The sequence below is a fragment of the Cygnus atratus genome, chromosome 4 (genome assembly GCF_013377495.2).
Source record: "Cygnus atratus isolate AKBS03 ecotype Queensland, Australia chromosome 4, CAtr_DNAZoo_HiC_assembly, whole genome shotgun sequence".
NCBI classification, from domain to species: Eukaryota; Metazoa; Chordata; class Aves; order Anseriformes; family Anatidae; genus Cygnus; species Cygnus atratus.
Genome location: NC_066365.1, coordinates 66,217,606 through 66,236,236, shown reverse-complemented (window position 1 = coordinate 66,236,236; position 18,631 = coordinate 66,217,606). Strand labels below are relative to the sequence as shown.

Genomic DNA, 18,631 nt, shown 5'->3' with positions numbered 1-18,631 from the left:
AGAGGGGTGGCCTGGCAAGACAGTTTGCAGAGGCGTCATCCCTCATCTCTGCCAAATGAGACTTCCTTCAAATTCCACAAATATGGAATTCGCGTGACAATACGTTAGAGAATCACACCCATCTGCCTGTCATAACTTTAAACAGACTGAATATGAAAAAAAAAAGGCAAAAGCTTCAGAGTTTTCCAAAAGAAGGCTCTTCTTCCATTAGCTAGGTGTTAAAAGAGCTTTAGCAAGGGAAAATGCAGTTTCATTCAGGATCTAGCGTGAACTTCTTTTGATAGGAAATGACTCAATGTTACCACAATCCCAGTTTTGCAAAAAAATAGATAATTTTGATAGAATCAAAATGCACTTCGCTTATAGACTTATATTAATATTTGAAGTTAATAGGGTTCAAAAAGTTTATCCTGGGTTGACATGTATTTTTGCTTCGGTCATCATCTCGCAATAACCACATTTAAGAACGAAACAGAATGGAAACCTTTTCCCCTTGAATATTGCTTGGCTTTCCTTTTCTGAACAAATGTGATATTAATTGGAGCCAAGTGAAAAAACATATGCAACTAAACCACATGTTAGAAAGGAATGTCAAACAACTTGCAAAATAGCAGAATTCCCCTATTAAGAATTAGTTAAAATTCATTGGGTGTCTTAAAAAGACTGTAAGAGCTTGTCAATAAGCAAGTAGAGTAGCCATCTGCTGATTTTCAACTACTAGAAAATAAGGAGAAATGACAATGATGCTTGTGTAAACAAAATATTATTGCCACTCTTTATAGGACAAATATCAATATTCCAAATTAACAACAGTTATCATTACAGCATTGGTTATCAATCAGTCACTTCAATTTATTGGTTATTCTTTTCCTGAGACTGTTACTGTGCCAAGTGATTGGCTCTTCATTAATAATCCCATCAATTTTCTGTATGTAAATCATTAGGCATCTAGGAAAGGCTGAATAAAAGTTGTTTCCAATTTTTTTTTCCATTGGCTTTCCCATCTAGCAGTTTCAGAATACAATTAATTTACAAGGATATATCTGTAAACTGGTTTAAAAAGGCTTACTGAAATAATGCTTATGAAGTGTTTGCAGATACTTACATAAATGTTAGCTTACTGTGGTGGTGGAAACAGTTAGTGCAGGTGCATCAGATGTTGTTAATGAATATCCCAGTTTTCAGACTTGGCTATTATGCATTACTCTCAATGAAGCTACTTAAATAAATAAATAAATAAAGCTACAATAACAGCTCCAAATGCAGTCCTTCAGACTAACCAGAAACACTTGAGTAATGTTCGTCATTAAGAGGAGCAGTAAACAAATGCAGCCCTTTAATAACGTCTAATGGAGTATGAGATATGATAAACACTTTTATCATGGCATTTATCTTAGGCTCTTTACTGTTTGTTTGTTTTAACAAGCAAAACTTCTGGCTAATGATTATTCCACCCATGCACTACCTGTGCATTCACTGGGGCTGTGGCAGACCTAAGAGGCTCGCACTCAACCAGGCAGGTTCATCCCTCCTGTGAAACTGGCTCTCCCATGGCTCAGGTGAGCCATAGCTGGATGAGGTCTGTCTCTCTCTGAATAACAAATCCAGTAACTATATGTTATTCCAAAGCCAAAAGAAAGCGAATGTTGAAACCACAGAACTTTTGAGCTCCAGCCAGCACTACAGAAGACCCTCTCAGGTTTAGTAGGGCTTTGTCATATTTTATGAATATCACCACAGAGCCTGAATGGTCCCATTGTTTGAGATGGAAAGCTTTGTTTTCCTGTTCACATATACCTGAATCTGTAGGAATTATTTGGGATCTCACTTGATACCTCATTCAATTTCAGAGGTTGCTAGAAAGGAAAACTAACTCTTGAGGTCATTATTGCTATTGGGCCTGATTCTGTCAGTTTCTGCGTTGTTAGATCTTTGCTCCCAACACAAAGCCCACTGTAGTCTGTGATATTCTTCAGAATTCCAGTAACGCAAGCTACAAGATAGATTTGGGAAGAGAAAACAAAAGGAAAAATATATATCCCTTTTGAAGCATTCAGAGGGCTCACATCCACTGCGTGAAACATAGCAATAATGAGAATATGGAATATTTGCGTGCAGTTACCCAGACAGAGAGCTGGGAAGCATAGTGCCATTGTGCAAACTCTACCTAGCCAAAAGTTCTGACGTGGACATGAAAAATCCCCACAATTTGGGGAATAAATTATTCTGCAAATTTTGATGGATGTGTTGACTCAGATTTTATCCAAGTTCCACTTCTTTTTTCATTTTTTTTTGCTGGATTTAATTATTGTTCCTCCGGATTCCAAGTTCTCATCCCCCCAGACATGCGTGCACTCAGAAACACCTGCTTCTCCCCCATGCAGACAACAAGGGAACATTTATGTGACACTGGCAAGCTGGTTTATAACATAGATCAGCAGGTTCCCATGTAAACATGCCACTGAGCAGTTACAGCTGTTGCCATCCTGGCTTTCACACCGCCTTATCCCCGCTGTAAGAATACAGTACAGAAACATATGGTGTAATATTGGCTGCTAGCAGTAACATGTGAGTAGCAAAGGGAAAACTGTCCTCAGCTTTCCTGCAGATGGAGAGAAGATATGTGCTTCCAGACTACAAAATCAGATACAGGGAACATACCACCGAATCATCATTTAGACTCAGTTCAAGTGCTGTTTTTTATTATTTTTATTTCACTTTTTTCAGTTTTATGAACAGGCGAGTTATATCCACAAATCCATACCGGGGAAGCACTGCCAATGGCTACGCATGTCCGAGTGGAATGGCACTTCATTATGATGATGTTCCCTGCATAAATGGATCGGTAAGAATTGAATTTACACAGAACAAATGGTTTGCATGTGTTGAATGCATGGACATCTGAAAATTATATTATCTAAAAAGGCCCAGTGGGCAGTTTCCAAATGAAGTCCTATTTTTTTGACTGGGGACTGCAAACTTCTCTCACACCTATAGGGTATTAGGGGCGTGGGACATCTTGCTTACATTAACCTGCATGTGAGCCAGCGTGCATTTAGAAAGCAGTTGCCTGTTGACGATTTGTTGCCAGGTCCTTGAATACAGTACCATCTTAAGAAGGTATTTTTCAGTCACACTGGACCTGGCAAAATTGAGTACTCAGTTACACCAGGCATTTTGTTGGTCTCAGTTGAAAACAAACAAACAAACAAACAAAAACCAGAACACTTTTCCATCCTTGGGGCTGTGTTCCTCATGAGAGCAGGTACTGCAGATCCCAAAGGAGAGCCACAGGGCTCACTTCCATCCTTCTAACTTGCAGAGCTGATCATAGGCAGCTGTGTAATAGCACTTAACACATAATGGATATTAACCCAAAGTAATACATGGGCCTCAAGAAAATTTACAGGCGAGATATGGAAGCCCTTAAGTTGGGCTGCTTCATAAAGGTCCCCACTAAGGCTGAGCTCAGAAGAATTCATTGCTTCAAAGTGCTAAGCGGACTGCAAGTACAGGCCTCCATCATGTCTTAGTAATGTCAGAAAGATGGTAGGAAAAAACCCTGTTGGGAACTGCACGCAACGGCATGGGGGGTGAGTAGTCTCTGTGTGTAGTTCTTGGATGTGCTTAAGCCTTTGTATGAGTAGCATACTGCCACAGCCAGGATGGATTAAGGAAGGATATTTGGCAACCAGGCCTTTGGTTTCTTTTAAGATTAATTGAATGAATCACTGGAGTATTGTTTTTGAGCTTTCCATTTTCTGAAGAAAAAAAAAAAAAAGGAAATGGACAAATGGCCTATAGCTATTTTAGATAGTTAGCTCAGAATAATAATCCTCCAGCAAAGAAAATGTAATGCTAACATTCCAGCAGCTGGTATTCACTGGAAAGACATACAACCTGAAAAAAAAAAAAAAAAAAGGAAAAAAAAGCCAACAATTCTTAGCTTCAGCTAGCTGTTAGGCATTATTACTTTTACCAACTTATGTACCAGATTTACAGACCATGAGTATCCCTTGTTAACACATTCTTCTTGTGTTAACACAGTCTCCTTGTGCCCTCTCAGTGTTAGAGATAAAAACTGATGGTACAATATGTGAACAGGGAGAGTGCTAGGATAGCACTGGCTTGCTCATCCTATTTGAAATGCAAAGGCTATAAACCATGTAATGCAATGCTTTCTTTCCACACTGTGCCTTCTCCCACCTTACTAAGTAGTTAGCTTCAAGTGTGAGCAATAAGCATATGCTTACTAAATGCAGAGGGCTTGCTATGGTCAAAAATCTTACTAATGTTTTAATTTCATTTAGGTTCTGCATGATGTATTGTTTACTAACTGCCAAAGTGTGTATGTTGCAGTGGGAACCAGAAGATGGCTTTCCTTCTTCCCGTAGCAGGAACATTGGAGAAGAAATGCTTTATGATAATGCAGGCCTGTACGATAACTTGCCGTCTCCAAAAATCTTTGCACGCTATCCGCCAGCTGACAGAAAAGCCAATAGGTTATCTACTGACAAACTCTCCTCTAACCATTACAAACACCCTGTCTCATCCAATCTGTCTTCTGCTCAGTCTGTCACTAATACCTCTGCTGTGGGGAGGGGATCAGTCTCGCAGGTACTGTACTATTTAATACTTGACAAAACTTTTTTTGTTTTTTGTCTGTTCTGTTTATCTGGTTGTTATGTTAAGGATGTTGGGCTATTTCAGTCAATCTGAGCACTGAAGTGCTTGGGGTTTAGCTATAAGTTACTGGCCTTAAAACAGTTTTGCTAAGTTGTAAATTCTGCTGTGGAAGCATTGTCTCCTCGTGGCACATGGGGAAGGCCTTCCCCACAAGCTCTTGACAATTTACAGATTGCAGATAATATCAAAAAATAAAATACAGCCTTCCAAACTTAACCTGAATGCATACTGAGACACCTTCTATCTCCTTAGGCAAGGAATAATGACTAGAAAAAAAAAAGTGATATATGGCTTGGTTGTGACAGCAATTTGGTTGTGACAGCCTGTAGCCAGTCTCCGAAAGCTGGTCATTGGCATAAGCCTGTCAAAGTATCACAGAGATGCGTGGCTTTCAATCTAATCTGAAACTGCACAGTTAGATAAGAGTTATTTCCCTTGTGTCAGGTACCTGTTGTATTGTGCGTTAACTTAAACCCTACAAAAACCTCATATTCAAATAATAGCATTCAGTGAAGTTGCAGAATCAAAGATGGGGCTTCTGCAATAAATTTCCCTGATTCTAGGCTGCTGCAGCAGGTTTCTCAATTGCACTCTCAGTTCAGTCCTCAAAAGCTTTTAGAAGCAGGTGAAGATACTGTGTCACGGGTATGCCTCGTGCCTGGCTAACGCTTTCCGGATTGAAACACCAGGAGTAGGCAAGACAGCATTTCTCATCCTAGGTTTCAGTCCATATTGCTCCCCTTGGATGTGAAACATACTTTTTCTGGTAATTTTATAGAATCATAGAATCATTTAAGGTTGGAAAAAGACCTCCAAGATCATCTGGTCCTGTCTAGCCATTATAAGAGTTTGCCTTTTTTTAAGTAAGAAAACTTTTAACTAGTAGCTAGAGATTGTAGAAGAGGAGGTTAATGCATTAACTCCTAATGTTTTAAAATGTGTAATAATTTTATCATTTAAAAAAATAAATAAATAAATCCATATACCATGGTGATGGAAAGACCATATAGTAAATAAGAAGGTGTCGAATTTTTGTATGGCAAACCCTGTTGGGTCTGTCTGTATGCAATTAACTTTGAAAAACCTGTGTTTCAAGAATCTTTACTGTGTGAAGTTATTTTGAGGTAAAACTCTTCTGCCTCATAATGACTTAGTACAGTAAATGCCAGAGTTTTGAATAATTTGGAAACCAGGATATCACTAGAGATGGGGTGCTCATCCACTCATCATCCTGTGTTTCCTGGTGTTTTCACTTCTGGAATCCTGCTGAGCAGGCAGCTTTCAGAGACAAAATTCCTGAAGGATGCGCCATCTCCAGCTGGATCAATGCAGTCTGTAAAGGTTCTTTGATACGGCAACTTTTTTTTTTTTTTTTTGGTCAAGCTTTGCCCTTGATGAAAGGATAACTGCAGTGCTAGTGGCACAGGAATAGCCAGAGACCATTTGTACTTTTGTTTTCAAACAGTTTAAAGGCAAGAAACCTCCTGCGACTGCTAACGGGATCACGGGAAAAGTGAGAACATTAAACAGCCAACCAAAGAAACCTGAGTCAGTGTCCTGTGTGAAGCGCACAGCGTCCAGTAAGTATATCTCCTCACTGGTGCCACTGTGAATGCAGACATGAGGGTACCCAAGGCAGCTGTCTTCTTGGCAGATGATAAAGAACCACTAAGTTTTAATTCAGTGGCTGAGAGACTAGGCAGGAGATGCCCACCAAGATTTTGAATAGGAGATACTGTGTACATCTGTGACTCAATGTTACTCCAGCCATGCCATGAGATAAAAGGTTGTCATGGGCTGAATGATAAATATGAAATGTGGCCCTGTGGCTGCAAAAAGTCATGAGAGCAGAAGGAAAAAAAAATCAGTAATGATTCTTCATTTGAGGCAAAGAGTAATTCTGTATTCCTGTTTAAGAGCAGGATGAGAAGCTAGGAAAGATGTTAGAACATTATATTGTTCATAAGCAGAATTACTGCTATCTTTAATGAAAAAGAAAAAGGTACAACAAAATAATGAAGACAACTATAAAGCTCAAAAGCTTCCTTAGATGAGATTTCAATCCATAAACAGCAAATTCAGAACATGGATTCTTCTGGGCAGGTAGATTGCCTGTAGGTAATATGAAAATATGCTTCCTGAGATGAAGGCTCAGTAAAGGAATTTTAGGAAGAAAGGAAATTATGAGGAGAAACGTGTCTAATTCCCAATACTATAATTTTTAGCAATGAAAAACAAGCCTCACAATGACAGTTTTCCTTAACGAAGAAGAGACAAAAAAAGAGTTATAATTTTTAAGATATAGATTCCAAAATTTGGCTTCTGCCAATGAAGGAATGAACATGGCTTTTTCAGCTCATGGTAATTTTTTAAGAAGTCGTGGACTTAACTGGAACATGGGAAAGTTGGGTTAGACTTTAGGAAAAAAAAAAAGTGTATTTCTAACTGCACAGGTCAATTTGTACTGCAATAGATTGTTGGAGTAAAGGTATCTCAGATGCTAAAGACCAATTAAAACTGGTTAGACAACTGTTGGTCAGGAATGGTTTAAGTGAAGTTGACTGCCTTCAAATATGCAGACTAACTGATCTGTGTGGTGACCTATTTCCTTTGAGTCTGCAGCTAGAGCAGAGGTATAGAAGTGGCTGTGAAATAAATTAGAACACATATGTGAGCCAGGAAAAGAAAGCATTTGTATGGAAAATTATAAAATCAAATAAAAGAAGAAAGAAAGCTCTTAAGTATCATTGTGTTCTGTTCAGTCAGGTGAGAAAAGATGTGTGTTGTAGGTACTTGAAGTAGAAATGGAAAATAGGTAAAAATGGCAACCAAGAAGGTTTTTCTTTGACCACTTCCAATTAAAAATCAAGGGTTCAGAGATAAAGAGAAGCTTCCTTTTCTTCCTCTGAACTACAGAGAAGGGCAACGCCATTTTTAAAAAACAATGTGCTAGAAAATAACTGGTATTTCTCATCTTTCACGTATAAACTAGAGAACAAACTATGTGTCCCATAGCATTTCTGTAGCTGCGCTTCAGAGCTCAGCAGGAATCACAGACCTTCAGAAAAAGCCTGTGGAAGAGTGGCGTTAAACCAGTTTCTCAAAACATGAAGTGCTTCATGTGATGTTCAGATCTAGGGCATAGTTTTGGGTTTTATTGTTATTTTAACCAAGTCACTGAGGCAATGAGCTGCCTGAACAGCTGAGGAAGCATCTGTACAAAAACATCTATGCCACAAAACCCTGATTAACCCAAAGTTAAATTGAGAAAACTACATTTTTTTGTCTCCCATTTTAAACTGTGATCAAAATTTGAATGGGAGCAGGCAAATGAAATAAATAACTGCCATCTAATATGTACAGATGCAGAACAGTACAAATATGGCAAAAATCGTGTGGAGGCAGATGCAAAGAGGTTACAGAGCAAAGAGGAGGAACTGCTAAAGAAGAAGGAAGCTCTCCGGAATAGGCTGGCCCAGCTCCGAAAAGAAAGAAAAGATCTACGTGCTGCCATTGAAGTCAATGCTGGTATGAGGTGCTTTTTTGTGCTGAATCCTGCCCACGGTAGGCTTAATTTCCCAGCCTTGCACTGTGGGACAAAGGTGTGGTTCTACACGAGGTTTGGCTTTGATGTTAAACTATACTCTGTAATGTCCATATTTGTTTGGCTTTGATGTTAAACTATACTCAGTAATATCTATATTTGTTTTTTATACATATATACATACATAATGTATGAATATATGTGTGTATATGTATGAATTGATGTGTATATATACATATATATGTATACCTATGAGCTAACAGTGATGGGGACTTAAGCAGAACACAGGAATAATTTTAGTGTGACTAGCTAATTATATTTTCATGACATGGGAGAATAACAAAACAAATACTGATTTGCAACTAGACTAGAAATCTTGGGAAGCAACCTGAAAGAAAGCATTTGGTTTCTGTTACTAGATTTTTACATGGAAAGATGTTTTTTTGCAAAATATGCAACATTTTTGTGAAGTCATTGATTTTTTTGAACTCTTGTTCTTTACTTTCTTAAAAAGAAAAAAATTTTTGAAAGTGTCAGTTTAAGCTCGTTGTTGAAATAACATTTCTGTGGATGACAGGCAGGAAGACCCAAGTAATTCTTGAAGACAAGTTAAAGAAGCTGGAAGAGGAATGTAAGGCAAAGGAGGCTGAGCGTGTAAACCTGGAGCTAGAACTCACTGAGGTGAAGGAGAGCCTTAAGAAAGCCTTGGCTGGTGGCATCACACTGGGCTTGGCTATTGAGCCCAAGTCAGGAACATCAAGCCCACAGGTATGCCAGTCCACTGAATATGCAAACCCTAGTACCATGGGTTAGAAGGGCTCCAGTAAAATGGATGTGAAGTGAGAGTTTTCAAAAAGTTTGTTAAGCACACGAAATAACAACAGAATTAATTATTTCCTTTCTGCATTACTTGCATTCTTCACTTACATCTGGTGTACTTTCTAGAGCAATGGGAGCAGGAAGACATGGGAATCACAGGTACTATGTATGTAGCTATTATTTGTGATACGATAAGGCACAAAAGTCGATGCCTCATTGTCCTTGATGTTTGCAAGAGCATAAACTGAGACATTGCTCCATCCTAAGGAAAGTTTTAAATGCACCAAATCATCATGCAGTGGCTGAGACCTGCTTGTTTTGGTCCCACTGTCACCCTTTGCAATGGCTGCATCTCACACATTCCTGATGGAGTGTGGCAACCTGGCTCATACTATGGAGCTGTGCCAGAAGCAGCTGGGTAGCTGTATTAGAGGGATCTAAGAGAGATGTCAATTCCTCCCTATGACCCATTGTTACTTTATGACAGAAAATGAACTTTAATTTTCATCACAGAACACAGAATTTGTATTTTTTTCTTTTATTCTAGCCCCGTTTTCATTTATTCAACATTATCATGAGTATGATTTCTTTAAAAATAGTTTCTGGATTTCTAAGTCTAGATGAATAATACTGCCTGTGTGACTATCTGGAGGAAACTCAAGGTAGGGTTTTCACTCTTTATTAGTCTCCAATTTTCAAGCACCGAACTTTGGAAAACTCTCCAATCTCCAGTTGTGATACCAGTGATACCGAGTGCTCAATACCTGTGAACAGCGCAGCAGCTCTGAAGCGACCTCCTTCATCAAATAATTCTCCATGTCGAGGCCATGTACTTCGAAAAGCAAAGGTGAGAAGATGTGTAGCTTTCTTTCTCTGTCCTTCTTCTTACCTTTTTTTTTTTTTAAAAAAAAAAAGTCTTATTTGCATGTAGAGGGACAGAGGTAGAGAGTGGGAAAGATAGGTTCCTTCTGCTTCTGTTGGTAAAAATTAGGTTTAAGAAGAGACTCTACAATATCTAGATTATTTGTATTACTTTATAAATACTGCATGCTCGTCCTCCAGTCAGGGTTGGTTTCGGGGAATTGTTTGCAGAAGAATTGATAAGTACTTTGACAGACAGATTTAGTTCTACTTCCCTCTCTTTCCCTGTTTTTCTCTGCTCCTTTATAAATTTAATTTGTGAGGTAAGTGGTGTGTGGTGTAGACAGTCCATCCAAAATCCACTAAGTTACGCTAACCAGTATAGCTGAAAGTTACAGTAAGTGTTCTGATGCAACACATTTTCAGGTTTGGTATTTGCCAGCTGACACAGAACAGAATGGTTCTGCATTACAGTAATTGAAAGTGCATTATGCAATTTAACTACTCTTAATGTACATTTCAAGTAGAAATTAATTTAATGTAATTTCACAAGATCAGGCTGAAATTTGCATTCTTGTATTGTTACAGTTTTTTTTTCAAGTTTTGTGCTTTACGTTCAATGAGATTTGCATGACCATTGGGCTAAATTTGCCAGCAACATAGGCATGTGGGCAGCATATAACCAAGGGTGACAGTAATAGCACTGCCCCGAGCTGTTGTTGATTTAGTAGTCCACTGCTAATTGTAATTATAAACAATAATAATCTTAGACATCTGTCTTCTTTGTAGTCCCTTTCTGTTCTCAAAATAATAAAATACTCTGCAAAATAGGGATTTTTTAAGTAACTTTCATTAAAAGCAGTTACAGTCTTCATTGATAATATACATTTACAGTGATAAATGTGTCAGGCACAAGTCTGGCACCTAAATGTACTAGATTATAAAACATCATCAGCTCACCAAATGATTTGATTTTATGACACATCCCAGTTTCTCCCTGTGTTTCTCCCAGCCCCCATTAAGCTCTCTACATTGCCCAAGCCATGAACTAATTCTCGTGCTGTACCTATGTGAGCACTTTCCTACCCACCTTCCTCCCTCTTTTCCATGGGCATCAATGGCCTTTTCTGTCATTTAAGTTGGATAACAATAATTAAACTGGGAGTAATTAGTTTCAGTTCTATTTAACTTTGAAGTTTGAAGTTTGTTTCAAACCTGAAGAAGGATTCATGTACTCTGAAGCTTATCTTTGTATGCGAATTATACTATAATTTGTCCCATACAGATGATCTCTAACACATTTTGTCTTAGATTTGCATGTTAGCACAGCATTACCGGTAAAATATGGTCTAGCAGTTAGAGCACAGGCCTGACAAAAGGGAGTGTGGATTTGTTTCACACGTGCTACAGACTAGACAGGCATATTTAATCTGTAGAGCTGAAGAAACCTGGGCACTATAAAAACCTGAAAAAAATTGATGTAAAGAACACCTTCCAGCTGTAGTTAACTTTTGTGCGCAACTTGCACCATACAGGACGCAGCCTGCTGTGCTGTTTGACATCGCTACACTTTGGATGGCACGATATTTTGGTCACGTCCTTTTGTAGAGGAATCTTGCATATAAAATCAGGCTAATCTGAAAGGCTATGGAGCTACTAAGTGTATTTCCTACCCTGGGAAAAATAACTCAAAAGTATCCAATTCAGCTTTAACAGCTTTTTCCTAAAAAACCTCATGCGCTAAATATTAACGGTGAAATTTTGCTGAATTAGACGGTGCAACCCAAGCTGTGCTCAGCCCATTCGCAAGGAGCAGCAGCCAAATCCTGCCATCAGGTATGCATCTGCAGCACACCCTCCCTTCAGTGGGAGTTAAATGTGCATATGCGAGGGTGGAATTTGGCTCTCAATTCTTTTGGCCTTTTGCAGTTATGAGTGAGCCCAGGCCTTATAGATGTGGCTAAACAAAGGGAGTCACACGTGAGTATCCCAGAGCAGAACTTACTTGGCTCTTGGTGCATGAATGTCAGTGCAATGTGTGGGAGTGAAACGGATTTCATGTCCGTGCTAATGCTTGTGTGTTCAGCAACTGGCAAATCGCCCACTGTTATGGTTGTATAAGCATTCAAAATGCCTTTTTTTCTTTCCTCTTTTTTCTCTCCACTATGCATTTAAATGCACTGAATGCCTCCCTTCTCACTCCGCCCTTGCACCCAGGATGCTGAGCTTGTCACCAGCCACCCTTTTGTTTGCAGCCACCCTCTTGGCACTGTTGTGCTCAGCAGCCCAGAGCACTGCGCCCTTCTCTGCTGGGGCAGCTCCTGCTGCAGAATGCGTGCACTGTCCAGCCTGCTGTGTTAGAGCTGTGTGGCAGAGTGCTGCCCCCGGGGGGGTGTTCTGCTCTGACAGAAATCTCTCCAGATGCATCACCATGAGAGGGGAATACAGAGAGGAGTAAGAAGACAGATCTAGGGAGAAATCTAAAAGCAGCAACAAGGTCGTTGAGTACTTAAGACAAACACTGTACATATCTATGCATACAGTTATCTGGATTTTTTTTTAGCTTTTTGTGTTGTAATATCTATTTTTTTGTTTGTTTGTTTTAAGAAAAAAAAAAGCAAATTTTTCAGCAGTCAGAAGGATTTTCTCGTGATTTTGGTAATCTACTGTGCTGGAAATGGAGACTAACTAAAATGTAGAAAACAGCAATTTGCATTAGCATTGTGAGTTAAGTAAAATACTCCCAATATTCTTGCTGTGCAAGAATAAAATGATTATTTAAGTAGGTCAAATGACTTTCTAAAATCAAATTTTTATGTGTAGCAAGGAGACTGTAGTGATTGCGTCTAATTTGTTTTCAAAACTGTTGGATTGGTGAAGGTCAGCAGCTTACATTTTGCTCATGTTTGGGGCTTGGAGAAGAAAATGAGCGCTCCTGGTTTCCCAGCTCTCATTCAATTTGATAATGTTAACTTAAACATTCTTTCATTGACTTGAACCTGATGGAGCAATGGAAACAAAGGAGATGTTCCTTCTGTACCTGCAGAAGAAACTGCTGCTTTCAAGGCTTATTTAACACATCTTAAAAAAATTCTCTTCCCAGTTGCTCAGCCAAGGACTTCCTTTAGAGCTTTGGCAGCATAGACTTAGAGAATATATATTTAGCATCCTTTTTCAAAGTAATCTAGAGTTCACCAATCCTGTGTTTTAAGTTTAGGTTTACCATAATTTAAAGCTCTAATTGAATACTTAAAAATGCATTATATCTTAATAAATGGAGAAAAAAAAAAGATTTAAAAAATACTAAACTGTTCTATACCTGCTCTAAACCTACTATTTTTTTTTCTTGCATTGCTAATATCACTGACTATGAGTTTAGTGGTGCTTTACAATGGTTGAAGAGGTGTCACGGTCATGCAGCTGTTCAGCCAAACTAATGCTTTTACTGCTTTCAGCAGCAGAAACAGATATTTACATACATAAGTAACAGTTTTCAGCTAGAGCTCTTAAATAGTGTGGAATGAGTGTTAAACTCAGGAATTCAGCTTGGGAGCCAACTTAACATGCTGCCTGCAGAGTATCTCTGCAGAATCGATGGGTGGGAGAGGAATTTGTAGACCCCGGTTCCTGGCTAGGAACAGCTGTGGAATTGCTCCACAGAGATTACTTCAGCGAGAGGCCAGCTCCTTTGGCGCTTCATTATTTCCTGATCTGTGTGTTTAAGGGAGTTGGTACATCATGCATGTCCTAGGCTCAGCCCATCCTTCTTCACATCTTCTGCTCTGATGTAATATTAGGAAGTACTGTAGATATCATCCCAAGTCAATAGCCACAAGTTTCATTAAATGAGGTGTTTAGCTATAGCAATCTCATTGTGACTTTTCACTTCTGTGGCAGAAGAAATGGCAATAGCGATACCTTTCTCTGAAATACATGGATGAAAGCATTGTAGATCACATGCTTTGCTGTGGATGGTAGGTGTCATTATCTGCAATTAACAGGCAGAGAAACTGAGGGATGGAAAAGCAAAGGGATTTCTTAAATTTAATGAGCAATCGGTCAACTTGGATTCTGTATATGGGAAACAAACTCAGTGTCAACTAACTTTACTTTACACTGCCTGTAAGCTTCTCTTTTTAGCCATAACGTGTGCTTACCAGGAATTTTACAGTAAAAAATTGAAGAGTATTTAAGAGTAAAACGACTTGGTGTCAGCTATGAGAGATATTGAGTGCTTACTTCTCTCTCACATATGTAACTTAGAAAGCCCTAGAAAGTACTAGAAAAAAGTTGCCATATGTAGCTGTAGAGGGGTGGAGGCTGTGCACAGACCGTATCAGGACATACTTGTTAACGTTCCCTAACTAATTTGTGGGTAGATGGCTGGATCCAGTAGTCAATGGAAATACTGTTACTGACCTCAGCTGGTTTTGGCTTAGCAGATCTGATGACATCAGTGAAATATCTTGATTTTTCTAACATTTTCCATATCTTTCTTTCCCCCTTCCAGGAATGGGAGATGAAAAATGGAACATAAGTATAGCAAAACCACTCAGTTTCCATAAAGGCCTTACCTATTATGGACCAAGACATAGGCTGCAAAAGACTCATCCAAAAAGTGGTATCAAGTGATACGCCAAAAGAGGTTTTATAATTCTGTTAAGTTAATGGTAGCTTGGCGCTAATTTGCCTGTATTCCCTCTACTGTATTGCTGTGTAACTATGTGTGCCCCTTTTTATTACCTGTAACTCTTTATTTCCAACTTCATTGGTAACGAAAATGAAAACCAAAAAGCAAACCAGCCATAGTAAGTAAAAAGAGGCATATAGTTGCAATTGAAAGTTTACTTTGCTGAAACAGTATAGAGCAGCAATGTTAATTATGTTACATCAGATGGCCTGAACAGCACTGAAGATCAGTGTGTTCTTTAGAATGATGTGAAATCATTTCAGATACGTGCTCTTGCAGGTAATGTTGCCTCGGAGAGCTCTGCTTGCCACAGAAGTTGCTGAGCCAAGGCTTGCTCATTAGCAGTCACACTGCTGTCCATGTGGCAAAAGAAAACTGAAGAAATGTGTTCACGGGGTCATGACGTTCTTGAACTGAGAAGTCAGGAGCTCTTCATTGCCACTGGCCTCAATGGCAGTGAGAAACAGTGGAATGACACAACTCAGCTGTGAAGAGTTCTCTGATACTTTTTAAGACAGTTGCTTTTGTCATTGGGAGATAAAAAGCTGCCATACTTTGAAAAAAAATGCTTTTTAGTACGTTCTCTTTATTCCGAAGCACCAGTCATTTTCAAAGGTCATGTTGTCAAGCAATGATTTGTTCCTGACTTTTTTAAATGGCAAACAGGTATTTTTAGATATTGCTTCTTTTCTATACTTTTTGAAAAAGAAAAATAATTGAAATTAATCAACACATAATGGCAACTCAGAATAGGTTATGTGGTCAGTCTTTTTTTTTTTTTAATAATATAGTATTGTAAAACTTGAGTTATAGAACACTGCTGTACTTAGTTTCCTTCGTCTTTTCAGACCTCAGCTATTATTTTTGAGGAAGATGAGACTGAAAGGATGATAATTTTAAGGCTCTTTTTATAAACCTTTTTACAAGGAATTGGGGATTTTTCAGACAGGAGTCCATTTCTGTTTACTAGGAAATTGTGTCTTGCATTTTAGTCTGTAAAATTGTAGATATCTGTTCTTCTTTGTCTCTACGTCACTCCTGCAAAGTTATGTGCAGTAAAATGCCAGCTGAAGTCCTTCAAAATCTCAAGATTGGCTTAAAAAAATCAGGAGGGAGAAAAAAATATATAATGAGTTGGGTTCTTTTAATTTATTCTCTGTGGTTTTTTTAAGCCTTTGGAGAGCTTTCAATCACATTCTCAAGATTTTTTTCCTCAGCTGTGAGGATTAGAAAATTACTTTAATTAAAAAAATTAAAAAGTACTCATATTTTAAGATTATCAGAGATATTAGTGCTGGAATCTTGATAGTTACTTAAGACTTGCAAGTAAAATCACAGAAGTTGGCAACACAGTAGTTACCAGTGATCAAATCCCGTTATGGTCCAGTGGTCCCGGACGTTATGGACACCAAAGGACTTCCTGAAGGAACTGTTAGGATTGGCAAACCCAGAGCCCATGCACAGAGCTATCAGAAAGACCCAGCACTTAGCAGCTCCCCCAAATCAGGTGTATGCCAGGTGGTTTGAAAAGCGTGTCCATAATGGTGCACACAGAAGTGCTAAATCCGTTTCCCAAATGTGCCAGGCATCACATTGACCCTTAGCAGAGGAGAAATGGGGTCCAAGATTGGAAAAGGCTCTTTGCTTCCTGGGACTGTGCAATTGTACAAAGTGCCACAGGAATGCAAATACTATAGGGAAGCAAGTGTCAGTGTGGTTTTCATCGAAAACAGGATTTTTTTTTATATTATTTTCAGTCATCTGCTTACTTATTACTGTAAGTGGAGGGCACATTCTATGCTGTATGACTATGGACTAAACATCACCAAGTTCCCATAAATATTAGCAGAAACAAATTTGAAGCAAAAATAAGTTCATTTAGGCTTTTTATTTCAAATTAAGTTATTTATTTGTATATTTCAATAAATATTTAATTTATATCTGTACATATTTATGATGCAAATTAGGCTTCTAGTAAACATTTGCAAGGATGTAACAGTTGCCATTAAGAAGTGGTCCCGCATCAAGTAATGCAGAGTAATCAAAAGCCAAATTCCTTTGAGTCAGTCTTATTTACCTAATATTAGTATTGTATCTTCCATGCCCTTTCGCCCAACCTCCTGCAGAGGCTCCTTAAAGCCACTTCCCCACCCCGTACTGTGTAATTGCATGTCTCTAATGGTAACATTGCAATTAGCCTTTAGTGACATGTCTATTCTTTGTAATGGCCAAGGTTTTCAAAGGAGGAAACAAATAAACAAAAACCCTCTAGAAATAATCTCTCAATGGGCCACATCCAGTGCTGTGAAATATGTTCCATTTTTTTTAATAGTACTGTTGCTGTGCAATTTTTATAAAAAGCAACAGAGCTTGTATTTTCAATGTTTTCAGGATTTCAGGGTCACCAGGCAAAGTCAGTAATAGAGCAGTATGACTTTTTTAAAATGAAATTTATTGTATTTTAAAACATTGCATTTCTGTGTCTTTTGAGAAAATGTTACACTTGTGCTTCCTCAACAAACTCCTGTTACTATACCAGGTGCTTTTCTATTTTTTTTAATGGGTGATGCTTTTTTAAAAAAGAGATCATAATCTTAGGGGATCAAAGTTTGTTTTTTTTTTTTTTTTTTTAAGAGATGATTGTGGCAATTTGAGTTTTGAAATGGAGAATACTTAATTTAGTATCTTTTTTTTTTTTTTTCATTTAAGACACTTTCAAACTAATTGGCCCAGGCTGTATGTTGTAAGATAATGTTCTCATATTAAGAATGTAATTATTTGCTTATTGTATTTTTTAAAAAACAAAATCATATTTAAAAATTTCTGTGAAAAAAAAGCATGAAAGAAACATAAAAAAGTTTTTGTTTTATTTTTGTTATTGGATATGTTGGCAGTGCCCATTACAGTTGACTGTAAATATAGTCTTTCTACTGTATTTCTCAATGTATTTAATATTTTTGGCACACATTCATGGAAACTCTGTAAAAAAAAAAAAAAAAGTCCAAAACAGACCCACCTACAAATGTGTGTCTTAGTAGCTTCAACTAACTTTATGCCTTTCTAGTTTATTCTTCAGGAAGTCTTGCAGAGTGTGAAAAAAGACTGGCACCTGGTAGGTGCGACAGATACAAGACCATTATTAATAAAGTTACCTGTCATAAATAAAAGAAGTATTTGCATTGTTGTTTCTTGTTACTTGAAAATACAAAACAAAAAAAGTATATAAAAGTATATATATTTCTTTGTGTCACTTTTGTCCCCATTAAACCGTGCAATTTTTCTTCAACTTGAATACACTATATCTAAAAGAGAGCCCAGCAATGGAAAATGGTAGTTCAATGCATTTAGCGCTCATAGCAGAAGGTACTGTTTATCTAGTGTCACTATATCTGTTTGCTTAGATGTCAAACCAATTAATAAGATAGTGTACATTTTTATGTACAGCGATAAAAATTACCCCTGAGAAATTAAAGTAGATCAGAATCAGAGTGCACTAATTATCAGGCAAGATAACTGTGATTACAGCAATTCGTTATAGATGACTGAAAGATGAGATTGCATAATGATGTGCTATAAGTATTCCTTGCTGCTTTTCCTAGATTTAGCTCTCACCACCACCACACTAAAGTTATTACTAAATGTCAAGTTTTAGTAGAAAATACATTTCATCTTACTAAATTCATGGAAGCAGCCTAATTGGTTTCCTTTCTGTACTCACAACCTCTTTGACCTAAGGAGAAAAAGATGGTCAGCGTATGTAAAACATGCCATGGTTATATTCTTATTAGTTAATATTCTTATTAGTTAATTAGTTAAAATTCTTATTAGTTAATAAGAATTGTGTCACAAGTAGACACAGCTTTTTGTCTACTTAATCAAGGCTTGTAACATTTCACTACTCTTCATGCAATTAAAAAGCCTTCCACCTCAAAAGCAAAGCAAATTATTAATATTTCTATAGAGAAAGTAAGAATTTTTGTTTGTAGAAAAGATATAGAGAGGACAAAGTGTATATACATATTTTATGTAAA

General features: G+C 37.8%; 1 protein-coding gene across 5 annotated transcripts in view; it reads left to right on the top strand.

The window, feature by feature from the left end:
* The window catches only part of AFAP1 (actin filament associated protein 1), a 120,586-nt gene extending 102,807 nt beyond the window's left edge, over positions 1-17,779 (top strand). For 3 of the 5 annotated variants that reach the window (XM_035547116.2, XM_035547119.2, XM_035547118.2), the window contains 8 exons: positions 2,728-2,845; positions 6,152-6,266; positions 8,050-8,214; positions 8,808-8,998; positions 9,735-9,896; positions 11,684-11,746; positions 11,840-11,890; positions 14,421-17,779. In XM_035547116.2, the coding sequence (XP_035403009.1) occupies positions 2,728-2,845; positions 6,152-6,266; positions 8,050-8,214; positions 8,808-8,998; positions 9,735-9,896; positions 11,684-11,746; positions 11,840-11,845 (820 nt within the window). In that variant the 3' untranslated portion in view covers positions 11,846-11,890; positions 14,421-17,779. The remainder of the gene's footprint in view (positions 1-2,727; positions 2,846-6,151; positions 6,267-8,049; positions 8,215-8,807; positions 8,999-9,734; positions 9,897-11,683; positions 11,747-11,839; positions 11,891-14,420) is intronic. The other 2 variants (XM_035547120.2, XM_035547121.2) reach the window with 1 other exon arrangement.
* The last annotated feature ends 852 nt before the right edge of the window (positions 17,780-18,631 follow it).